We start from the raw sequence: 25512 nt of genomic DNA, 5'->3' as shown, positions 1-25512 counted from the left end.
CTTACAAAGGGAAGCAAACAAACATATTGTTTTAAAAATGTTTAATAAACAACCATTAAAAATGAAGCAGTCATTTCAGCTAACAGCTTTCACCAGTCACTGTTTAAAATCAAGTAAAATGCTTCTCTATTGACACAGCCATCTTTTTACTGCATATGAAGACATTCTTTGCAGAAATCAAAGTTGGAGAATCAGCTGATAATCTTCATAAATAATAGTTTCTTTTTGACAGCAGGAAGGAAGACATACAGTAGACATGACCTTGTGGTTTAATTAACATCCTCTAAAAAGGCTCTAAACAGATTTTAGATGTGTGCTATGTTAGCAACATCTGGCATTAGACGGAATGTCATTTGGTCAACTGAAGCCATTTTTCTTGTTCTTCCTCAAATTTTTTGGCCCACCTACTTGTAATCTCTAAATAGAAATTAGGTTTGAGAGGTAAATAGTCTGAGTATGCACCCTGGCTTCCTGTTTTTGGGACAGCTGACTCTATCTGAGTTCCTTCATGCCACTCATTAAAAGAAGTTATAGAAATTATTGGTGGCTTTGTTTCCAGGGCAGCTCTCAGAGAAGTCTCATAGTACTTCCCATTGATGCGATTCCTTGTATTCCGGTAGTTCCACGGCCTGATACTGGTATCCACGTAGCCTGGCCCCACGCTCGGAATGAAAATCAGGTTGTGTTCATTACAGAATGCTTTAATGGCTGGCCAGTTATTTTGAGATGAGCCATAAGAAAACCCATTAGTGGCAAAATACGTGTAGACTCCATCAAAGCCAGCAGCGAGTATGTCTCTCTTGTGTTTCTCCTCTACAAGTAAAGCGACGAAGATTCCGTCATACGGAGTATTCCTGATGCTCCCTTCCTCAGTTTTCTTTAACAGTTTTGCCCAAGTATCTGGGCTTTGTAAATAGGAATCATACACATAGAATAAAGGAAGAACGTCTCCAGGTGTTCTTTCATACTTGTAGAACGCAGGGTGCTTCCCATATCTGTTGAGCAAATCGCAAGAATACCAGGATGACACAGAGGATGAGAAAAAAAAAATGAGGGTGAATGTTTCATAAAGTGCTCATACAGCATTGAACCATTTTAGGTCCTCCATAATCAGGTCACCTTGGATGCATCACAAAAGCTTTAAGTAAGCCTAATGTTTGGTACTTCTGATATAAATCATACCAGGTTCAACCTCCTGATTCCATGCTTTCAAAGCAATAGCTCCTCGGTAATTTAAAAAAAAAAAAAAAAAAGCAAAACTTGAGGGACTAATTATTTCTCATAATGACTGAAAAGAAGAAACATGTGCTCTTACATGTTTTGGAAACAAGTTACTTTGGACCACAGATAAATGTTAATAAATTGTCATTTAAGATTTTGTTAAAAAATATATAGACTAATATAATAAGTCTACACACAAATTTGCATTTAAACCTGGGATACTTACTTTTCCATAATGTATTTGACACTGTCAAACATACTTCTGTCATCCCGTCCTTTGAATGGCTCAATATGAAAAGCAACCTGTGTAGCAGAGACTTATCAGGAATGAGTCACCAATGCGGAAATATTTACTAAATTCTTTACTGAGTAAACAGAAGCACCCTAGCTTTGGCAACAAAGTTCAGGTTCAGATGATTATGAGGAGATATGGGAGGAAAACAGGGGTGAAAAGGCTGTAATTGAATGGATCATTCATATCTGAAATTTGCATCAGTGATATCATACCTTCACTTGATATTTGTGAGCAACATCCAATAACAAAGGCAAAATGTCATCAGTCGAGTCTCCGTTCTCATCATGCTTGCCTGGTGGATACCATGACACTGCTATAACACCTAAAAATAATAGACATAAGTCCTTTTTCCGATTAATAAAGTAAAAACAAAACCAATGTCTGCTATACCAATTTCAAGGCCCGGTCTCACCAATGGATGCTGTTCGTAGCTGTTGCATGTGAGCTTCAATAACAGAAGGATCTCTGGAGCTGTAAGCTCCAAGGGCTGGATAGAAGTTAGCCCCAATGTCATCTGGAGGACTGTGTCGACCATTTGGGTAGTTTGACGCCACCTTTGGGTCCCAGTGTGGTAGAAGAGGGTGGTCCCAGTGAATGTACTTTCCATCAAACTGTGGATTGCCATACCATGTGTAGTAGAATGCATGCATGTTGTAATTGGGCTCAGGGAGTCTTTGAAGCACAAGCTCCAAGTTTTTAGTCTTTTCCTCAGCTGTCCCCTTGGTCATGGTCTTTGGTGCGTTGCTGTCCTTTTTAGACTCACTTTCCACTTTAATGTTATCCTTATCCATTTTTCTGATAACAGGAAGGAATCCTAGACCAAAGGTATTACTGAAACCATTATCTTCAGGCGTGAAATATTTCAGAATAACTGTAATGACGAATACGAAAGACGTGAGCGTAATAGCTGCGAAACAGGTCTTTCGTCTAAATCTTGCCATTCTGGCATAAAAGAGCTAGGCTAATCATCCCTGTAAGGGTTTGTGGACTTTGTACTCTTTCTTTATGGCACGAAAATTATCCTTTGGGCTCGGCATGATCACATTTGTCCGCCTATCAAAAATGAAAGATTAAGATGAGTGCAGAAATTTCCGACAAGTAAAAATCGATATAGGTTGATAAGCCCTTGTTTGTATGGAACTTGACCAAGGGACTTGGAACGTCAACAAAAGTGAGCACTAGATACCTGCCTTTCAAATAAACTCCAGCATGGATTTCAACTGTGTCGACAGTTTTCGTCAGAGAATTTGCACCGTTGTCACCATACTGTCTTACACCAGCATCGCGTAGAAATAAATAAACTATCGTAAAAATATGTCTAAAATGTTAAGCTAACATGGAACTGAGAGTCATGCGTGCAGAATTGTCACAGACAGACCACGCCGATCAAAAACCTGTCAACTTCATGTACCAGGAAGTGTGACAACCTACGACTGTAAAGAAAAGACAAGAAGCCACGTTAGTTTTGTGTTGTAAGCTAAGAACGATAGGTTTGTGTCTATAACGTTTTTTTCTCAGGGATCACAGTTTACGAACCTCTTCATAAACATTTGAAATGTGAATTTAAAATAAGACTCGAATTTGTTTCAAATAAAATACAGCAAATCTCAAGAGCCTGTACTAGGTCCTTACTTCAAAGCTGGCTTTATTTAGAACGAGCACTTAACCCTGTGGTTTCTGATACAAGCTAATGCGAGCTGTTCACTGTTCCATTAAGCCAACACGAACTATGTTACGTCCAGTCTTTGCTGCGCGCAGATCCACTTCTCGAATTCATGACAGATATCCTATTGCAACACCGATGTTTAGCAAGCTATCTGAGTCGTCTAAGCCATCTTTGTTATTCTCTTCTTTGGTGCCACCAGAAGACAAAATAATAATGACTGCCGCCTACTGCACTGAAAGAAAACTGCAATAACAAACTTTAAAGATTTCGAGTGATCTCTTCCAAAACCCTTTTGCAGTGACGTTAGAAACAGTTCTAACACACTCAAGCCATTTCTCGTGCCACAAGTAATTTCATCTGTCTGTGGACATTACAAAAGATTTTGGGAGAGCTTTTGTGTGATTTCCACTCTTTTGTTGTTTTCACTACAAAACAAAATGCTCTTAGGTGACTTCAGCCATACTTGATTATATGGGCACCTGTTTTCCAGGTGTGAAATTATTGCTATTTCATTGCTTGACACCACAAGCTCTGATTATTATTGAGACATAATTTCATTCCTGGTCAAAGAAACATTTCTTGTATAACTGTGTGAATTCAGTAATGATAATACTGATGATAACGACAACAACTACAACAACAACAACAACAACAACAACAACAACAACAATAATAATACTAATAATAATAATAATAATAATAATAATAATAATAATAATAATAATAGTGATAACAATAATAATAATACACTAAAGACATATCGTACACTACAAACATAGCCTCAGGTATCTGATTTTTACCTTCTTGTTAGATTACATAAAATAATTATCAGTTTTATTATTCTGGTAAAATGTGTTTTGCTGCTATCAACTGGATTAAGTTGCTGTCAAATTTATAATGCATGTGTTACACATTATAATATATATATTCATGGTGTCTCTTTTTGCATCAGTGGACTGTGTATGGTTTGAAGTTAGGAAAATCCATTTCCTAAGATAAACCATTTGGGGGCAGTGTTGTTTCTTTTATTTTGCATTAGTGTTACTTTTTCCCCCTACAACACTGCCTACATTATAGTCCTTCTGTCTTTTGGGATTCCTGCTGTGAAAGTGTAACCGCATTGACATATCACAGATTCCCTACAATGTGTATTTTGGCCTGAATGTATTCTCAAAGTTTAAAAAAAAATTATATTTACTTATTGTTTTTTAACACAGTGCTTTTAAAGATAAACATTACCTGAACATTCTACACAGGAATCTGGTCCATGAGATTTCTTTGCACATAGCATTGATATATGCTCCAACCTTTAGAAATGCCTCTTCGGTATGGATTTTCTGACTCTTTGCATACTGTGGAGCTCTCCATGGCAACACCAGTCAGTGTCTAAGTGGTTGATGTTTCCAGTTTAAGAGTGAATCTCTGTATAGTGTTTTGCTGGGTCTAGATATGGTGAATGAGAAAAGGACAGAAGTCAACAATTTTTTACAGCATATTTGAGAAGATGAAAGAAATAGTCCTTCACATAGTGTACTGCCAGTGCAAACCCATTTGGAAACGTGTAGGATTGTTAGGTAGATGCCTGATGAGCTAGCAAGTGTGAATCTTAACATTTAAAGAGCTGGCCTGAGATTTACCCGGGAAATGCTAAAGTAAGTCAGTTTTGCTGATTTCAACGAGTTCTTGATTCTTGTAAAGATGTGAGATGCATTTTGAAATGGATTGTGTCACTGTTTTTTTTTTCTTTTCCATTTAGGTCTTCATGATTCATTCTTGTATGTTCCTCATGATTCATTTGCTGCTGTGGAGAGGACTTTGATGTCAATGCCTCTCAGTGGCTTTGTGAATCAGTTATGGTTATTTTTAAACCTGACATTGAGATTACGACTTGTTCGGATGTCAGAATCAAAGGGGAACCCAGAGCCGTCTGTGACAACCTGATAATTCATACCCGCTTGCCAAGTCCTTAGGGCCAGAACCGTACATGCAAGTAGAGATTAAGTGTTATCTGAGCGACGCTTTTCATATATTTTTCATATGCGGAGTGTTTTAACTTTCAGTAATCCACATGGACAGCTCAAAGAAATATTTTGCGTTTCTTACAAGTAGAACACATTTAAAAACTGCATATAAAAAGAAGGTATTGAGTAAATGGTTTTAACTGCAGTGCTGACAAACCACGAGGTCACCATGTCTGGGCGACTGACAATAAAGCAATTGTCTGGTCTCGACCTTTCCGCTCTTCTGTGCGATACAATCCACTGCATTTGTTTGATATTCTAGGTGAGTTTGGGACAAGACGAGTAAAAACAGGAGCTGTTAATTTTGTGGACAGTCTGACATATGCATTTTGCACTTTCAGAATGGGCAAATTGAGACAGCAGTACAGCGACGATTACAAAGCACACTTGCCACTTACACACCGTGAACATGCTGAATGGCTTGTGTAATTTTAAGGGCGAATTGTCGTGACGTCATCGCCCGAATGTCAACAATGTAGCAATTGGTGGAAGGCGTGCTATGAGAATGCAATAATCAGGAAAGAGAGAACAACACATCATTTTTTGGAAACAGCGGTTACACAGACAAGAGACTTCTAAGTATTCTGTCTACCTCCAGAGGTTACATCCCATCCAGAATCGAACAGAGTGTTGAAGCTGTTTTGGAGGTCCATGAAGCACGGAAAAAGAAACCATGTGAAGCTGGTTTGCAGGACATCTTCGCGAAAGAACAACAGAAAGTTGAGGTATGTAACGGATATTACGATGGCTCAGCTGCCGTAGCACTGTGTTCGTATTTTTCTCACCGAGAAAACTTTACCACAGAGAACATTCATTAAATCGGCTGTCTGCCTTTCATGATGAGTGAATGGATATGCCTGTCTCTGAACCATGACCTTAGAGCTTAAATCGAAATAGAAAACTATGTTATTGATATTTTCATATTTTCTGCGAGCATGTGCCAGCTTGACTGTTGTAAGCCGCCGGTTGTTTCTAATTTGTTATCTGTCGAGAGGATGTTTCCTTATAGAAATCTTTAGAACAATATATTTGGTTAATGCAGCATGGGTATATTAAAATGTTGCTGTGAAAGGGAGCAAGCGCTTAGACAGGCAACAGTGAGTTAATATTATGTGCTGAAGTAGTTTATATATGCAGATCATTACGTAGCCTTCTTACCTCTTCAGTGTATTGTAAGACAGCATATGTGTCTTTTCACATGAAAATCTGATATCTTTCTTTAATGTGTTCATATTAATTGTTATTTGTAGACTTAATATAAATTATTATGTGAAATAATCTAAAGACAGCAATATTGCAACTGACATCTTCTTAGGAATATCTGGAAGTATCACTGCCCCCACCCAAAAAAAGACGAGATTTAATTTGAAATGGATTTATTTACCATCAGATAGACTTGTAAATATTTAAGCTTTTTTCTTAACAGCTTAAAAGAATATGCAGTGGGGTCAGAAGGACAGAGCATTAAACCGTGTGCAGTAACGCTACGGAGAGGACCAGCCGTTTTGTTGACACATATTCCAAGTAAGAGGAATTGCACCATTGTTTTGGAATGACAAGCAGAGAATGTGAGAGAATGGGGTGGGGGCTTCACTGACACCTTCTTGTCATGCTGCCAAGGCCAGTTATTGAGGACAGCGAGCCATGAGATTGCACTGCTCCTGGTCGCTCTATCGTAGTAGTGACACGGGATTTAAATCTAATTTGGCGAACTGTGCCCCTCACCATACAAGAATGGCAGCTCAAGACAAACCATTGGGCTTAAAAAAATAGTTTGCTGAATTATTGTTGTTATTGTTGTTATTTTCCATAAGCATTTTCATTCACTAAATTGAGTCTAGGTTGTTGCAATTTCTTAGTTCTTAGCAAAATTAAGTTCATAAAATCATCTGTCAGTCACGAAGAGGACAGGCTGGGTAGCATTTCTCCTAATAGTAAATCTGTCACATCTCGTAGAACCACATGAACCCTAGAGTACTTTGATTTCCTTCCTATGGTTCCTCTTGAGTGTATGTGACTGCTTGATTGGGTGTTAAGAAAACAAGGGTTAGGGTGTTTGATTTACATCCTGTCAGATGCACCTATGTGGTTTTTTGGCATGGAGTGCATGGGTGTAGCTCATTTCCTGTGTTTATGCGTTCAAAACGTTTATCAGCTCAGAACTCAGCAAATTTATTTGTTTTTTGGCGAGTAGTGACAATGCCCCACGTGCAGCACAAGTGAGTTGTTCAGGTCTGCAGAACACCTGGACCAATGCATGGAGGCAAAGAGTGGCATCCGACACGCCAATCATAGGAAAAATCTGCAACCTTCATCCAACCTGACATATCATATTTAATGTATAGGGAAAGGGGGTTAAAGGCCCAGATCCAACCCAAAGGGCCTGTTTGCATGTGTCAGTTGTTCCTGCCCCTTCTACACACTGGGGCCTGCTTGGTGCAAATGCAGTCCATTAATCACGCCGTAATCGAATCTTGCTGCTTGCCATTATTAAATGCATTGCCTTCATCAACAAGAGGAGTTCTCCAGACCGCCTCGATAGCTGCCATGTCAGGCATTCAGAGAATAAAGCACACACCTCTGTCTTATTAGCCCACCAAAATCCTTTGAACTGTTACTTGGAGAGACCCAAGATTAATAGAATGTGGTAACTTCCGAGGTAGGTTCCCAGGAAGTGAACCTCTCTATATCTGGCCTTGACTGCTATCTTAACAAAAGGCCTGTTAAGAAAAAAACATATCTGCATAGGTTTTTCTGCCGAAGCCCTGCATTTCTGATACCTAGACTATCAAGACTACACTGTCATGAGAACAAAGTCCAGTCTATAGAGAACACCCTTTGCCCAAGCACCAGTAGTCTGAACTTCAGTAGTAAATAGCTGCCATATCATACTGTGTGTCAAAATCAGAGTACTGCACTTATGGTGGATATATATGCAGAGAGGATTCCTGGCTGTCAAGGCAAAACCTAAAGGCAGTAAACCCCTTGCTTCTCCCCCTGCTTTGGGGCTCATTAGTGTAGACCTGGAGGACAGAGGTGGTGTGAGTCAAAGAAGCCCAGTATCCACTTTCCTTGCACACGTATGCTCACCAACCTCAGGAAGTCCTCACATCATCAGATGTTGAGGACTGGACACCTTTACAGCACTTTTACTACTTTTTTTCCCCTCACTCCAGTTGCTTTAAGTCATGTACTTGGGAGTGCTGCCAGTCTACGGTCATAGCCTAGAGTGGCCCTGTCTTTCATCAGCATTCAGCTTAAGTTGGGGCTAGACATAGTGCCTTTTCACTTGGATGGATTAGTAAAGTACAACGACAATTTTGAAATATCATTATGATTACTATTATGGTCGGAATGCCTGAAAATATTTATGGATTGACTTGATAAGTCAGAAAGGTATTTGGGAGAGGACCAAGAAATCCTGAATTCTGGAAAAAAAGCCAGCCCTTTACCACTTCAGTCAAAGGCGTCCATGGATTTCCTCAGTAGTAAAGGACACCTAACATCTCTCAGCCCACTGAGAACCAGTGACACCAGTTTGGCTGGATTTTCCCCGAGCAACACAGTGTTTAGGGAACTCATCCCCTTTTGGAATGCTCCCACGGCCTTGGACGTCTGTGTCCTTTCCAGGCTCTGAAACCACCAGAGAAATAGTTCGAAGGTTTTTTTGTGGGTTAATAAGACAGAGGTGTCGACTTTATTCTCTAAATGCAAGCAGTGTAAGATTGCTGCAAAACACTCAGCTCTAAGAGCTAATTGCACCTCCTCAACTTATTTTGTCTTATCTGATTCAGTGTTTCTATACTGGGGATAGATTGTTTAATGTGGTGCTTTTATGATTTTGGGTCACGTGTGATCTTGCTTTAGTTCATTCGTGAGCTCAACATCTTTCTGAATTGCCTTCACATATAAACTCCAAAATAGGTCCACATGTAAGTCATACACACAGACACACAGAGATGTGACAGCTTCCTTCACACTGCATAAAAGGCTCTTAATTACTGTACGAGAAGATGTGTTCCTTACATAACAACACCTTTGTTTGACATGACAACACCTATGTTTTTCTCACTTGTCACACGTTCAAGAAACACTTTTACATATGACATAAGATGAATGTTATGTTTTTCTGTTTTTTCTTTTTTAGAAACACAGAGTTGGTAACGTGTTCCTGTTTAAACATAATAACAGTGTTGTTTTCAAAATTTGAAAACCACAGTTTTGGCAGAGCTCAGGCCTACAGATTATCCTAGCTGAACATATACTGTTTCATGTGGGCATGTGGTGTTGTGTAGCACACAGACTTGTGTTATATAGTAGCATTCTCTATCCTTCAGTCCGTGCCTTTTGATTTTTTTGGACAGGATAGGTACTGAGTCATCCAAATACTCTGTACTGGTTCCATTTTGCACTTTTGCACTTTTTTTTTTTTCATCAGGATTGCAATAAGGTCTCTAACCATCAGCAGAGAAATGAAGACACTCTTGTATATTGTCAAATGTATGTGTGTTACATGTTCCCACAGATTCCACAGACATAACACATAACACAGACATAAACAGCAGAAGGTGGAATACAGATACACTCTTAGTCACAGTTGTCATTCATTAACAAGCTGAACCCACCAAACCCGGTTACAACTGATTCACAGTTCTCAAAGCAACCAATGTGAAATGCAACATCAGGCAGTGAAATGCAGACGAGTGACTCTATTTGAATTGACTGTCAGGGGAAAAATAACACTAAATGAGTGAACAAAAACTAACACACTTTTACCAAAGCACTTTGTGGTTATTGATCTCATAATAGCTGTCCTATCAGTGCACAATCAATGAAAAATTTGTTAGTAGAATGGGTAACAGCTGGTAAAGGAGAAAAATATTTTTTAATCCATGTTAAAGGTTAAGTATAGATTTAAAATACAGTGAATGCTCTCTAATATAACAGCAGTCTGACACTATAGAGATTACTTGTTTACTGTTCCCACTGATTGCCCCCATCTCTCTCTCTCTCTCTCTCTCTCTCTCTCTCTGTCTGTATCTTTATATATGTCCATGCTTTTAATCTCATACTGGAAGTGAGAGAGACGCATGACTGAGATCGATGTAGCTGTGGATTACTGATGTTGTCTTGTAATTTAGGGATGGACAGCATTTCATTTCATTTTCATCTTTTAAACTCTCATTGTAAAAGCTTATCGCAGCGTCTATGACCAGAAGAGCTGGCCTGGATGACTTGAGTTGTGCCACAGTTTTACTTGGACCTCAGGGGAAAAATGAATCTGAAAAATGTAGATATGAAGAACATCTCTTTGTTGTAAGCAAAGCTTAACAACCATGTAAGCCATAAGAACCAAATAAAACAACATTCTGAGATGAAATAAAACAACAACAACAAAAAAGCTAGAACTCTCTGCAGATTTTATCAATCTTGTTGAACTATCAGTAAAACAGAAGTAAAACAGTCTCTTACTGAATGCATTATATATGACCTCACTTAATCAACTACTTGATGCATATTCTCCCCTACAGAACACCATAAATACTGTTCCCAGAACAGTTGATTCTTTAAACAAGGCATATATTCATGATGGCTGAAATATAGTGCTCCTTCACAAATATCCTTTGATCTCCTTTGTCAGGCCTGGACTGGATGTTACAGATATCATCCCATTAAAACTTCCCAAGCCTCCAAATGGAATCTAGCTTTTCCTTGCAAAACACACTTGTCAGGAACATTGGACTATCAGTCCTGTAAAATATGAAATATACTGTAGTACATATACAACATAATTTTTTTTATTATGCATTGATATTACACTTTATTTATTAAGCTGCTTCAAATGCTCTTGGCCCTGATTGTGCCGTTTTATTTAAAGGTCCAGTTCGTGAGAACTTTATCACAATTTTTGTAGGGTGGAATATCTTGACCTATTTTGAAGGGACAAACTTTTTCTTCGTTGAAAGTCATTTTCAGATGAGGTTCCCCCTCCCCCCCTTTCAAATTTATCTTTGCAATTTTGTGTTTTACCTTCAAGTTCTGCTTTGACTGACAGATGAAAGAAGAGCAGTTGACTCCTCTGTATTATTTGAACTAGGTCATCAGCTGACTTAGGTAAAACATGACACAGTCTACTAACTCAGCAACTGAACCTCACAGCAGGAAGTGAATTGCATTGTTAGCAGTAAACACACATGTTTCTCTGTGACACCTGGTTAACCATGAGATAAAGCGATAATGTCAATGTGCCACTAATACTGTATCTAAAGATAATGCTTCATGTGAAAGTCGAGATTAGGGACTGGAGATGGGAGGTGTGTGTGCTCATTTATTGCTGCTGTCCAATCTGACTCTTTAACAAATCGATTATATCTTTATTTCGAGGAGCCTGTAAAGGAGAGAGAGGGGTGGAGGGAGAGATCTCCCAACCTCTTTTTTTTCTGTCTGCTTCCCTCTTGTTTCAGGTCTTAGATGGGTTTGCAGTGATGCATTTCCATGACCTAGTAAGTATAAGTGGCCCACTCGTATTCAGCCTAGTTAGAAACACTTGCCTTAGGCAGTAAGTGATGTAGTGATGTTATTTGCACAGTTGAAACAAAATAGGGGGGAGATGACCTGAGAAAGGGCTGAGAAAGTAAGTATGTCTCAGCTGATTTAAATTTCTCAGTCAAGAATTATGAACCCTACTATCAGTGTTTATATGATAATCTTTGTGTCTCAAAGAGTCTCAAAGTGTCACAAGAACGTAAAATTCAATCAAGTTCACTTAAGGCAAAGACTCAGGTGCAGTATAAACATGCACAGGTGTCACAACCTGCACCGCCATTTTGGACTTTTGGTTTGACATGTCTTTGTGCTCCTGTTCTTTGTCTGTCTCCGCCCCTCACCTGTACCTGTTTAATTATTACCTTGTTAATTTTATCCCATCCTGTTTTGCCCTGTTTAGTTCTCCCTTGTATTTAAGTCCTAGTGTTTGCCTTGTCTTTGTCTATCGTTGTTTGTGTTTTTTGCGCACTGTCATGCTGCACCTTTTTGTTATTGGTTTTTTGTTATTAGTTTACACCTGTATTTTGATCTTCATTTTAAGTAAAGTCCTCCTTTTTTCACCGTCAACCATCGTGTCTTGCACTTGGGCCCTGCACCACACCACCAGCGTGACAACAGGTTCTTTAATGACACCAACATCTCACAATTTGGCTGGTGTTAATAGTATTTGCTCAGACTTGGTCATACTTAAAGCGTCTTAAAATGAAACATGAGCAATCACACTTCCTGCACTGCGTTTCCAGCAGCACAGAACATTTCCCAAGAGACAAAGTACAAAAGTACTTTTCCCCCCTTCCTAATCTCATTACTAATAGGTTATTACTTGTTCAGTACTGAATACTGAAGACACAGTGAGTGTGTATCCTATCCTAGCATATATCCTTTAATGAAGACTTCCAGGAATCAGGTTACAAAAATGCACTCATTGTATTTGTTCAAAATGCTGTCTTGTACAGAAACAGATGTGTGACTCGTTGTTCTATGCAGATTTTTTTCCAGCTATTTTTCATTTGAGAATAAGTTTAATTTCAGAGAGAAACGTGGTACTCTTTCTGTCCAAGGACTATTTTCTGTCCTGTCAAGAATAACCATTGTAGGATTCTGATTACCGGGTGTTTTTGGCAGCATATCTATCTTTTACAAAGGCCGCACTGTGCTCTGAAAGATAGCAATTAATTATATAGTCATATGATTTTGATTATGATAAATATTTGTGTAGGTAGTTATGAGTCATTGTGGTCCCCAGCGCATACGTTGGAGGGATATGATCTATACAAGCTGTGTTTAACAAGCTACAGGCAGAGCCCAAAAATATTCTGGAGTGCACTTCTCTCCTCCTAACATCAGAGTGCTGTCGCTCTGTTCAGTGTCGTCAGAAGTACTCTGTCTGCCTCACAAAATGCTGCCGTTGATGTTGTCTGGCTGTGAGTTAAATGGCATGACCCTAGCCCGGAAGGAATAAAGATTTGATTAGTGTTTGCTCTTGGGGTGTGCGTGCGTGCGTGTGTATGTGCGCGTGAGTGTGTGAGTGTGTGTGTGTGTGTGTGTGTGTGTGTGTGTTTGTGTGTGTGCTTTTCCCCCCTGAGAAATGGTGTTATTCTCAGTTGAATGTGACTTTTTGACACTCTGCTGCTCTGTTTTGCGAAATAATAGCCTCCAAACAGATTATTTTTAACTTTAATGATCCCTTAAAGAATTAAATAATTAATCATGTACAAAACTTAATTTGATTGACATTTAGCATAATATGCTTTAGATGTAAATATTTTTCCATGATTCTGTTCTGATTTATGTTGCAGAATACTTTAGGAATACCATGAAAAGTGGTGGCAAACTTCCATAAGACATTATAATAAAACACTCTGTTAGCAGAAGCAGGATTATAAAAAAAAAAAAGATCATATTGATTGAACTGTAACTTGCCTACCACCGTCACCTCTTAAACATCTCTGTAATTCAGCTTATAACATTATGAACCCCTAACAGTATTATATACAAGCTTTTGGTTTGTATGCCATGGAGGCCATTAACATGACAGTGACCTTATGAAAGCCAGACATCTAATCTTATTTCTAATACAAAGAGCCATTGTTTGACACAAAACAGTGACATGGCCGCATTTCTTCTATTATGCGTTTGGCTGGAAACCCCCAAAGATCTCTGTGGCCAGTCCTCTGCTCTACTTTGAAGTCTTGATTCTTAGTCGGTATGTACCAACAGTCATGAGCCACTGTGGGAAGAATATGTCGGCAGCATGTCATCTCAGCAACTGTGCCACTGAAAGATGAGGCCACATCCTTTAGTTAATGACAGAATGACAGATAGTCATTTAACTCTGGGAAAATGGCATAATTGTGGTCTTGTTAGTCTCAGAATCTTTAGTCTACACACTCTCCCTCATGCATTTGTGCAGAAAAAAAACCCATAGACTAATTCTGGATATTAGATCATAGAACAGAACTAGTACATGTTGGTTTTTAGTGGTCACAAGTGAGTAGTTGCCCTCCATTAATTGAGTCTTTAGACTTTTAAGTGATTTCTTTGCTGTCCACTGTCCAGTACCAAACAGGATCTTTCTGCTCGTTGTTTGTTGTCAGCTATTGATTAAGTGCTATACATTTTTGCTGAAACATGCTGACTTCATTTAAAATGTTGGTAGTCTCACTAGAAATTCATGCAAATGTGAGTTCTGGACTTATTTCTTCACTCTGTGTTTTTGAGGGATTTTAAACTGATAATATTGGCGGAGGTTTTCCGAGATGAAACTACATCCCTTAATTCCTCCTGGAATGTGAACTTTTCTAATGAATGATCTCAGCCTTCAAAGCAGTTGGTTAAGGAATCTATTCCCTTATGAATTAGCATGACTGCAAACTACTTTCACAAGTGAGTTTCATAGAAATGTTTTGTTGTCTGACAATGAAACTTTGAGTGTAGATTCAAGGGGACTTGGATCTTCTGAATATTTGTTTATGAATGTTTGCTTTAGGGATATTTACCAGCAAGGAGACATGGCTTTATTAAAGGAGTCTTAGTAGACTAAAGAATTGAAATAGCAATAAATAATGATAATAAATAAATAATTGAATGAAATAAAATAGGTCGTTCATATTAGCGGATTAATTTCGGGATAATAAGATTGTTGATCAGGCTGTTTAATATCGTAGGTTGAAGCAGACTGATGACCTTGTGCCCATTGGTCTGAAATGCAAATTAACTGCAGTGACACTTCAAAGCCCAATCAAAAAAAGATTAATGGTTAGAACAAATGCAAATCCAGAAACATGTTGCCGCCAAAATGATGACATAAACAACAATTTTTTGTTTGTTTTGTTTTATTTTGTTTTGTTTTAAAGTGAACTAGGATTTGCACATAAATGATCAAATCAACTGTGAGAGCAGTACGTCTGTGTGAAATGATGTGACATGAACGGTTCACAGAAACAGTGGGTGACATTGGAGTGAAATCCCCTATCAAACATTCTCAGACTGTCTGTGTATATGAAACACAGTTTAGAAAGGAGGTGTTAATGAGTCATTTGGCTAGGACAATGCAGAGATCCTTAAACAAAGGAGGGCAGATGGGAGACAGAAAGTGAGCGAGAAGTAGAAAAGAATGAGACAGAGAGAGAGAGAGAGAGAGAGAGAGAGAGTTAGAGAGTTAGAGAGAGAGAGTGTGTTCAAAGAAAGACTGAAGCCCTGGAGGTTGAAATTGGTGTGTTGTTCAAGGGCGTTAGAAACTCATCACTACTCAACACCTCTGATGTGGACAGAAGCTTTGCTCGTAGCGCTTAGTGTCTGAGCTAGTTTGAAAGAGTTGGAATATAACCCTAAGCAATGTTCTCTCACACAACCCCAAAGCCTTCTTTTATTATTTATGGGCAAAAATGAAATCTTATCACAAGAGCTGACACCGCACATGTCAAGACAATGTGGTGTTTTGTCAATGAATATTGTATTGACTGAAATGTTAACTGACAAATTGCTCTTCTTTTTAAACAAGAAACAATCATGTTGCAAAGTTTGTAATAACTAGGTGATTATTCTCACACAGGTCAAACTTTTCCCAAACATTTTCGACTTAACACACGTGCACTATGATGTTTCTAGATTTTAAGGTGTGTTGCTGCAGTGATCTAATTGCATGTGTATTTCAGTGATTGTATTCCAGATATTGTGTGTTTGGATCATAGTGATGTCCAAAGACGTCAAAGCTAGCTGAGATCAACTCTTTGCTATGTTCCTAAGGAAAACTGTTCCGTTTATCCCCAGGCCATGAGAGGAATGTCTGTGGAGGAGAAGCCTGAGGCCCCCATGTATGTGTATGAGTCGACAGTTCATTGTGCCAATATCCTCCTGTGCCTGAATGACCAGCGGATACAGGATATCCTGTGCGACGTGACTGTCCTGGTGGAGGGGAAAGAGATCCGCGCCCATAAGGCCGTGCTGGCAGCCTCCAGCCAGTACTTCTTACAGGTGCTGATGGGCCACACAGAGCATGAACTGGTCATCACTTTACCAGAGAGGGTGAGCATTTTCAGATAGCAGCACCAAGCATCATCACCTATTTGAGTTGAATTAAGAATACTCGGAATCATTAACCTCACTCCAATGATCTAAATGCCAACTCACTAAGTTTGAAAATGTTGGTAGTTTTCCCGCAATGATATTGTTACTAAGAGTGTATCTGTACACAGTGCTGTTATTGCAGTACACACCATGGATTTGGGGATGTGGTTTAGAACATATTTGGTACAAGAGAAAAATAAAAGATGAGCTAGATGTCATTTTTTTTTGGTCTGTTAGTTAACAGCTGTCTGCACTGTCAGACAATGACTGCCTGAGCCAAATTAAGCTTTGGAAAACGAATTTTGAAATAACATTTGATGCGTACATCGTTTTAGTTGGTTAAATAAGCAAAAACATGTGCCTGTTTTCAGCCATTTAGAGATGGAAATAATGTGCAATCTGTGCTTTGTCATATGCAATTGTCCATGCGAACAAATGTGTAAATCAACAGATGGAAAGCCAGAAATCTCCTAACCTACTAAACAAATTAAATACAAATGCATGTACCGCTACACACCCAAATGTAAGATAATCATGAAGTGTTGAAAAATTAAGATGAGTTAGGAAAGTTGATTTTCCTGAAATTGTCGATACATTTTGTTTGCATGTAATATATGTCTTCCTGACAGGTTTTTTTTTTTTTTTTTTTTGCACATTTGTGTGGAAGGGAGAGAGAAAGAGAGAGAAAGACACAGATTAGTGGAATATTTTGTGGTTTATTAATAAGGTAGTTTTATAGAGAGTGCCGTGTAAGCAGCAGGACCTTTGATGCATTTGTGCACTGTTTCCTGTGCTTTTAATCTAGTGCTATGGATATTTTCCAGTCTCAAAATCCCAAAATGAAAGACCCATATTAGCATACAGAGTCCTAGATCTGTCATTTTATTTCATTTGTTTCAATTCTCAAAAATAATTAGTATTAATATCCGAAACACTTAAACTGTCAAATATATTCTCTTATGACCATTCTCAATCCTGATGTCTAATTTTTAAAAAAAACAAAAGAAAGAAAGAAAGAGAAAAGCTTTTATTTCTCATGTTTCATTTGATGCTATCAGGCCATTCTGTTTTGATTCTCTTCTGCTTTGGTAGACGTCTCTGTCTCTCTCTCCCTCTGCTTGTGCCTTCTTGCTTCATGCCCTCATTAGGATCACTAGCTGGAACATTAAAGGAGCCTCATATGGCGCTAGGCTCCTATAAAGACATGCTTCTGCAAGTGGCAGCTGCTGATGCAAGCTGAAAATAGATCCAGAGAATGCTCAGCACTTTCCCCTGCAGCTCTTCCATTTATTAGCAGCTTTGGGAGGGCAAGCTGGCTGGGAGAGCCTTATTTTAAGCAGGATGACTTTCCCCTCTAAAAATGACACTCTGGATCTGGCTGCGCTGCCGCTGGCATCCACTGATGCCAGTGAGTGCAGAGATGATGTTAGAGATGCATTTTATGTGTCTGACCACCCCCCCCCCCCCCGACTTGCTCTTTGTGTGTCTATCTCTCTCTCTCTCTCTCTCTCTCTCTCTCTCTCTCTCTCCCCCCTCCCTCTCTCTATCTCTATCTGTAACCCCCCCCCCCTCCCCACTCTCTCCTGTCTCTTCTCCGTTCCCTCTTTGGCTCAATGGTTTGAGAAGGGAAATTGCTGTTTGATAGGTTAGCACCATAGTTAGAAGAAACAGCCTCAAAAGGCCTTGCATTGTACTGTATGTATATCTTCCTGCAAATACTCAGGGCTGCTGACTTCATTTTCTTTGGTGCTGTTTTGGGGCCATTTTGAACAGCTATATAATTCTCTTACATTCATGAAAGGGCCGCTTATATTTGGGAGAAATACTGTAAGTGCATTGGTGATCTGTTGTTTTGGATTAGATAATGCCCTGCAGTAACTTCATGGGTATTGATATGTGTCGTAAGACATTGCCAACATGCCATTCCTGTGGTTTCACACGACATAAATCTGGAATAAATGTATTATTTTTGACCAAATAAATAAATCTACTATTATTGACCAAATGAGGAACCCAGAAGATAATGTGTCTTTCCAACCATTAAATCCTTAAACTTGTGCTAATTATTGGAATCATAAAGCGCTACATTTGAATGAGAAAATGTATTTTAATACTAAAGATCAAGTCGGTGTTAGACATGAAGTTCATCAGACAAAAGCCTCATTAGTTTTACAGTGTTAACTGGACTGGAGACTTTCACCTAATCGCCTCTCCAGCGCTTTGTTAGCATTTACATAGTAATGATAATGCCTTACAAACAATTTTTTTTCCTCTCTCAGATCACCACCCGAGGTTTTGCCCCATTATTGCAGTTTGCCTACACCGCAAAACTGCTGCTCAGCAGAGAGAACATCCAGGAGGTGATGTGTTGTGCAGAGTTCCTGGGCATGCGTAACCTAGAGGATTCCTGTTTCCGTTTCCTGGAGGCTCAGATGTACAGTGAGGCCAAAGAAGTGCTAATGTGTCAGAAGCTTCCATCAGACCCACTAGGACTAAACCATATGAAGCCTGAAGATGAAGATTCATCCAAAGCCACTTTGTCCCAGGCAGGACAGGAATCCAGTGCCCATAGTCCCCTTCAGGAAAGGAATGGATCTGCAAGTACTGACAACCTCAGCTACACTCAGGCGAACAAACACAACGGTTCTGAACCTCCTCAATGTCCAAAATACAGAAAGTACCAGCAGGCATGTTCTAAATACAGTGTTACCACCTCCACACACAGCTGTAGCACCAGTTTACCAAACTCACTGAATGACATTGTTACCAGTGGCTGTGACGAGGGCCTGGGTCTCTCAAGGATTAAAACTGACCAAGGCACAGAGGAGAGCCTGTCTTTGAGATTGACGGAAGTTGAACAGGATGACCTAAGAAGAGATGGGGGCCTGAAGATGGATATGGAGATAGATCACAGACCACTTTGTTCAACGCCTGTGGAGCACAAAATGAGTATAAGCTCACAAGCATGTCTGCGCTCGCTCATCAAGAACAGTAGTGCACTTTCCCATTTGTCACATTCCTCAAATCATACATTGCCCAGCACAATTTCTCATTCTCAAGATAAGTGTGTTGCTCAAGATGATTATCAGACACACAATCCTATAAAAGGAGGGCTTAATTTGAGCTCTGTCAAGCAGACCGATACGCTCTCAGCTGAACTATCTTTGAAATCCCTAACCTATGACACAATCTCCAAGCAGGAACTGGATCGTCGCAATGTCATCCTTTCCTCAGGGCTTACTGACCAACTGGCGCTACCAGCATATTCCTATCCTGTAAAGAGATTTGTGAAACAGGAAACACCAAAGGGCCAGTGGGCAGGCTCCGGCCAATCCCATCCGTGTTCTCAGAACATGTCCGATTCTTTTCCTCAGGGGCCACTTCTTTCAGGCCATCTAAGGCCCAAACGTAGCTGCCCAGTGCCAATCAAAGTGTGTCCCCGATCCCCGCACCCCAAGGACCGCATTAGAACTTCCAGCTCCTGCTCCTCCTACTCTTACACTGAAGATGGCCATCAAGACTCACCTGTCAGCCCAGCCCAGTTTGAGTTCTCCATCTCTCCTTGCTCCAACATGACACATTGCTTGGAGCAGCAGGAACATGTAATGGTGGAAGATGCCATTATGAGCCAGGTACCACCCAAGATTAAGTGTGAGAAGTCCTATGACACTAATTCCAGCGATGAATCTGGCTCATTCTCGGAGGGCGACAGTGAATCAGGCCACGCTAAAGATCACAACCTGGAGGTTAGTGGACTCACTGCTGGCTTAAACCATCCACTTAGCATCTTTCAGTAAATAATATGTAGCAGGAGTTACTGTACAATGCCATATGCCAATCTACTTGATAAATGAAGCCATTTTCAGAGAAGTTTGTAGGCATGATATTGTACCCCATTTGCCTCTCAGTAGATTAGTAATTCATATGATTCTTTGCAATTCATATGATACTTTGTCTTTGACTGATGTCAGCTTCAAAATATTTCCACCGTTTTCCATTTTCATATTTTTCCATCTATGGATCCACAATAATACATTTCATTTTCTTTGGTATTGACTTAAAGGAACTTGAGTGTTTCCATGGTGATAAGCATAGAGCTGTTCTCATTTCTCTTGTCTCATTGACATAAATGAACCTCCACCTGACTATGTGGAGAAGGAAGTTATTTAACACAGAGCAGTGAAACAGAGCAGTGAGGGCCCCCTGTCCTGCAAGTCTTTATTTTAACTCTTCATTATCACTGTTAATTGAGCTTATCAAGGGCTCGATGATTAACTGATTAGTGCAATCAGGAGTGTCAGTCCTGAGGTGATGAAGAGTTAAAACAAAGACATGCAGGACAGGGGGCCCTCAGGACTGGAGTTGAGAGCCACTGAAATAGAGCACTTGAGGTTAGCTGCCCCAATTTACTGTTTTTCTCCATGTCATCTTATTTGATGTCCTAGTTATGAACATTTTTTGAACCAGACTTTACCTTGAAGTGCATATTGTAGGTTAAGCTGTGTCACATATGAATTCTATCTTTTAATGTCAATCTCTTCTTTAGGCAATTTGATCTCTAATATACAAAGAAGAGAATTAAAAAAAATTCCCAGTCAGGAAGCATTGTCACTGTATGTATCTGGGTTCAAACGTCTCTACTGGCTACAGCACACACAGGTGTGATATCCATTGTCCCAGTGCTGCCAGCCATCTGTCAGACTCCTCCAGTTCCTCCTCCAGATGGAGGTCCCTAGCTGGCCAGCACCCAGCTGCAAAGCTTCTGACATAGAATTAGGGCAGTGGTGCACAGCTGAGGATGTTGGTGGTTTCATCACCCTGCATAACAAACAGACTCAGCTTCTCAGTGCTGGCCTACCGTCAGAATAATGACCTGACTGTAGGAACCAAGAGTGAAAAATATGAAGTTGAACATCTCTCCACCTCTGAAGTCACAGCTTATCATTGCAGTCTTATTACAGAACTCTCTGTGGTACGGTAGCCAAATATAGACCTCTATCTTTCACGGAGATGAGAAACACAGGGTCAGGAATGAGAGAGTGCCATCTACCTCTTTAGCCCTTATTTCTGTGCTTCATCGTGGACTTATCATTACTTAATTCACTGTATCAAGAATGACCAAGGATGATCATGACATCTATATATTTTAAATATAAAAGTTGTGATCTTTTTTTTTTTTTTTCTCATTCCCGTACGTTAATGAAACTTAGATGCCTGGTATAGAACGGTATCACTTAACAGACACAAAAAGGCTAAACAAATGTGGTAACTCCAATACTGCCTGTGCCAAGAAAAGCCTGTGTTTAACATTATAACACCCATTTTCAACTGCATTGCCTGAACAAAACATTATTTATCAATTTGACAGTCTATTTCGAACCGTGTAACCATGTTTTTCTTGCTTGAATAACATAAATGTTAAGGTAGGAACAGTGGATTTCCTTAGTATTGACAAGGTCTGGCAGGCCTCTGTTATTATGACAAATTGATCCCATCACTCTAAGGAGAAGAGTGGAAATGGACTGCAAATTGTGTGAAGCAGAACTGAGTTTCTGCTAGTGTAAGGCTGATTTAACCACTCCTGCCGATTTGATTTAAGTATGGTTTTTGTGTTTGTTGATCATTAGCTGCAGTCTGTCATCAGTATGTTATAAAATTGATTACGATAGGTTGATTACTGGAATGTCTGCGTGGGACTATTAACTACCAATGAGTCATTGACAAATTGAAATCTTAGGACAGATCAACTGTGAGTAATTTTTGCGATTTTAAAATGTCTAGGCTCCATAATTTGCAGCATTTGTCACAAACTGAATATTTGTACTTGGTTCAAGTCATAATGAAATGATAAAAGGTTGATGTTATGAAGTGAAAATATTGAATTTACTGAATTTAAGACAATAGTCTGTTTTTTTCTTTTTGTCCCCCAATGTGCAGCTTTGCATTGCGTCTATCGGTGTATTAGACCCCCATAACAGTGAGGACTTGCATCAATACTGTAACTCCAGTGACATCTAGTGGCCAGGAAGCAGTATTTTCTGAATATTAAAGAGGCTCTTCTTCTTCTTCTTCTTCTTCTTCTTCTTCTTCTTCTTCTTCTTCTTCTTCTCCTTCTTGTCCTTCTTCTTTTCCTTCTTCTTCTTCTTCTTCTTCTTCTTCTTCTTCCTCTTCTTCTCCCTCTTCTTCTTCTTCTCCTTCTTCTTCTCCTTCTTCTTTTCCTTCTTCTTCTTCTTCTTCTTCTCCCTCTTCTTCTCCCTCTTCTTCTTCTTCTTCTTTTTCTTCTCCTTCTTCTTCTCCTCCTCCTTCTTCTTCTTCTCCTTCTTCTTCTTCTTAATCACTGATTTCTCTTGTCAAGACCATACATAGCACAGAGTGTTTAACACTTGTTGAAGTGAGGTGATTATTCATTTTGTCTTCAAAAAAATTCTTTAATTTGCAGGTTAAACTTCCTTTCCCTGTTGAGCAAATCACAGACCTTCCTCGCAATGACTTTCAGTTGATGATGAAGATGTACAGACTAACCTCAGAACAGCTGGAGTTCATTCATAATGTTCGCCGGCGGAGTAAGAATCGTGTTGCAGCCCAGCGCTGTCGCAAAAGAAAATTGGAATGCATCCAGAACCTTGAGTGTGAGATCCACAAACTGGTAAACAACTTTTCATTGTACACAGTTTGCATATTAAAATGGAAATACAGGAGTGCTTGAAAACATAGTAGTGTTCTGAGCCATGTAATGTATATTGACCGTATGTGTTTGTGCCCACATGCTTGCGTGCGTGCATGTGTGTACATGTGAGTGTGAGTGTGTGTGTGTCTGTGTGTGTGGGTGTATGTTTATGTGTATGTGTGTTTTGTGAATATATGTGCATGCATGATGGGACGTGATATATAAGCAACTGGATTTGCTGATGATGTTCACTGGTTGTGAACTTGTGGTGAGGGCATTTGTGTTCATGCCAACATATGTTTTTGTGCAGTTTATTGATTTGTGTTGGCGTGTGTTATAGTGTATAGGAAAGTTTGAGTTTGTCAATAATATCTACTGTTTGAAGACTCATGTTGAATATGCATGCATGTTTGTATGTTTGTGCACGTGTGTGTGTGTGTTTATGGGTGTGTTTATGTGTGTGTTCATGTGTTCCTGTGAACAGGTTTGTGAGAAACAAAAGCTTTTAAGTGAGCGGAATCAGCTGAAGGCCTGTATGGTTGAAATGTGGGAGAGATTCTCCTTCCTTTCCCAGGAGGTATGTCGGGATGAGCAGCTGAGCCCAGAGCAGGTCTGTTCCCTTACCCATTCACAGCCACTCCTTCTCAGCTCCACCCGCACAGATCTCACCCTCACTCCAGAGGGGAATAACATTAGATCCCCCAGCCCCTCAGAAAGCCAGGCTGCAGCTCTACGAGATCACCATAGCAACAGAACAGAGGGAAGTCCTGAGCTGGGGCATGACTCAAGATCTGCCCTAGATACAAGTCCCTCACTTGAAAAGTGGAGAAATTCAGTAACAGTTGATTTTTGTCAAGAAATGATTGTAAAGTGTACAACAGATGGATAGCCCACAAAGATCTACATATAGTGAGAGATACAGTAAGAGAGTCATCTGATCCATTTTTAATCTAATGAGTTTTTTAACATCTACCACTTATGTGGGCAACATAAAGATCACACTACGAGGTCATTGTCTTAAGTGGTGCTGTTGCTGCTGTTTTTTCTCTAGAACAGATTTCCACAGTACTGAATCTTTTTCTTGCCATTACTGTCTTTTTTTTTTTTAATTATTATTATTATTATTATTATTATTGTATCTGATAATTCCGGCAGCACTTTACCTCAGGAATTCCTCAGAATGTTTTGATTGATTTACAGTGAAAAAAGTCTTTGTGTAAAGCAGTAGACTTTTTTTTTTTATTATTATTTTTATTTATTTATTTAACCAAAATATGCAACATTTTATATTATTTTGATCGGCCTTTTACTGCACCAGCTGTGTCAAACCATTCCTTGTTTATCTAACATGTCTGTAGTGGAGAAAAATAGTCAGAAGAAAGAGTGCCACTGAGAGATAGTTGAACCTGATGGTTCAGGAAAGCACATCTCACACCTATTGGGCCATTTCAAACATTTAAAGGTCACTCCATAATAAGGTCGCAGTGGTAGGTGCAGTACGTCAGTTATGTAGATGAAGGTTTAAGATTATTTTTGTCTCAAACAACAAAGTTCAATATCCTCAGTCTTATCTATAATTTGCTGATCTATGTTATTATGATCTGTTATGTTAGGATTTTCCTGTGTTGCAGTGAAAAGTACACCATAGCAAGGAATGTGCAAGAGCCAATATACTATGTTCTTTTTCTTTTTAAAATTCCTCTAAATTGTTCATCATAACTCAAAAATATTCCGCGGGATTTAGAAACAGTGCTTTTTAGAATGGTTTTGCATCCCTGAAATGACTGTTCAACATCTTTAATCAGGGATGTGGTGGTTGCAAACTTACACTCACTCTAAGAAATGGAACCATTCCGACATATTACGTACACTTTTCTTTCAGATACATTCTTTGATATGTTTGCAAATGCTCTCAGGGGTCTAGTATGGAAATGTCATTTCACTGTATATTATTTTAATGGTGGTCTTATTTCCAATATCCACTTTACAGTGAGGTTGTCTAGGACAAAAGAAAAAAAAATTGCTTGCCCCAAGCTATATCTTGGATGTCTTATGTAAATGAATAGTTCAAAAAAGCATGTTAAGTTCTCACAGAATTTCCCTCACGGTTGTTTTTATTAGTTTTGTTTGTGGGGAGAAAAAAAATATTGTGGCTGAGTTTTCCATCAGATGTTATTGCTTATTGTGTTATTTCTTTTTCTTGATTAAAATACACATTGAGAAGATTTTTTTACCTCTCCCCCTCTCTGTACCATTAATATTACTGACAGTCCTTATGTCGCGTGGTCAACTTCAGTCGTATTAAAAATTCAAAAGCCCGTTGTCTCTGAAATGTTACTGTGAGTCCAGTCTTAGAATTCAATGCAAAAATACATAGAGAAAATTAGTTTGTTTTTTCACTTAACGTTCAGTGCCACACTTTAATGAGAGATCTTTTGACGAAATCAGAACTTTTCGTTAGCTATGTTCAGAATTAGTGTTGTATGTTATATAGAATGCCTGGTTCTAAATAAATAGAGATATTATA

General features: G+C 39.2%; 2 protein-coding genes across 4 annotated transcripts; one reads left to right on the top strand and one right to left on the bottom strand.

Moving 5' to 3' along the window:
- Positions 1 to 26: 26 nt before the first annotated feature.
- On the bottom strand, positions 27 to 3280 carry manea (mannosidase, endo-alpha). Of its 3 annotated transcripts, XM_030785193.1 has the most exons (5): positions 3149 to 3280; positions 1929 to 2949; positions 1729 to 1838; positions 1448 to 1524; positions 27 to 995 (listed from the first exon to the last, which is right to left on the bottom strand). In XM_030785193.1, exons 2-5 carry the CDS (start codon positions 2455 to 2457, stop codon positions 350 to 352), a joined length of 1362 nt encoding a protein of 453 aa, XP_030641053.1. In that variant the 5' UTR covers positions 2458 to 2949; positions 3149 to 3280; the 3' UTR covers positions 27 to 349. The 3 variants fall into 3 exon arrangements, with proteins under 3 accessions (XP_030641053.1, XP_030641046.1, XP_030641061.1); XM_030785186.1 differs by having other exon boundaries at positions 1929 to 3280; XM_030785201.1 differs by having other exon boundaries at positions 1729 to 1829; positions 1929 to 3280.
- A 12753-nt stretch (positions 3281 to 16033) lies between these two features.
- bach2a (BACH transcriptional regulator 2a) lies at positions 16034 to 23874 on the top strand. Its single transcript, XM_030789196.1, has 4 exons — positions 16034 to 16276; positions 18598 to 20064; positions 22758 to 22964; positions 23470 to 23874. The coding sequence occupies exons 1-4, from the start codon at positions 16034 to 16036 to the stop codon at positions 23872 to 23874; spliced, it is 2322 nt and encodes a 773-aa protein (XP_030645056.1).
- The last annotated feature ends 1638 nt before the right edge of the window (positions 23875 to 25512 follow it).

Source organism: Chanos chanos, chromosome 1 (assembly GCF_902362185.1).
Source record: "Chanos chanos chromosome 1, fChaCha1.1, whole genome shotgun sequence".
Classification (NCBI taxonomy): Eukaryota; Metazoa; Chordata; class Actinopteri; order Gonorynchiformes; family Chanidae; genus Chanos; species Chanos chanos.
This window is presented reverse-complemented; position numbering and strand designations above follow the sequence as displayed.

Excerpts from the sequence above, each read along its gene's own strand:
- manea (XM_030785186.1), bottom strand. The coding sequence starts at position 2,457 with ATGGCAAGATTTAGACGAAAGACCTGTTTCGCAGCTATTACGCTCACG. Across the intron at positions 1,525-1,728 it reads CTCACAAATATCAAGTGAAG|GTTGCTTTTCATATTGAGCC; the intron begins GTATGATATCAC and ends TCTGCTACACAG. Across the intron at positions 996-1,447 it reads GTCAAATACATTATGGAAAA|ATATGGGAAGCACCCTGCGT; the intron begins GTAAGTATCCCA and ends TTTGCTCAACAG.
- bach2a (XM_030789196.1), top strand. The coding sequence starts at position 16,034 with ATGTCTGTGGAGGAGAAGCCTGAGGCCCCCATGTATGTGTATGAGTCG. Across the intron at positions 16,277-18,597 it reads TCATCACTTTACCAGAGAGG|ATCACCACCCGAGGTTTTGC; the intron begins GTGAGCATTTTC and ends TTCCTCTCTCAG. Across the intron at positions 20,065-22,757 it reads CTAAAGATCACAACCTGGAG|GTTAAACTTCCTTTCCCTGT; the intron begins GTTAGTGGACTC and ends TTTAATTTGCAG.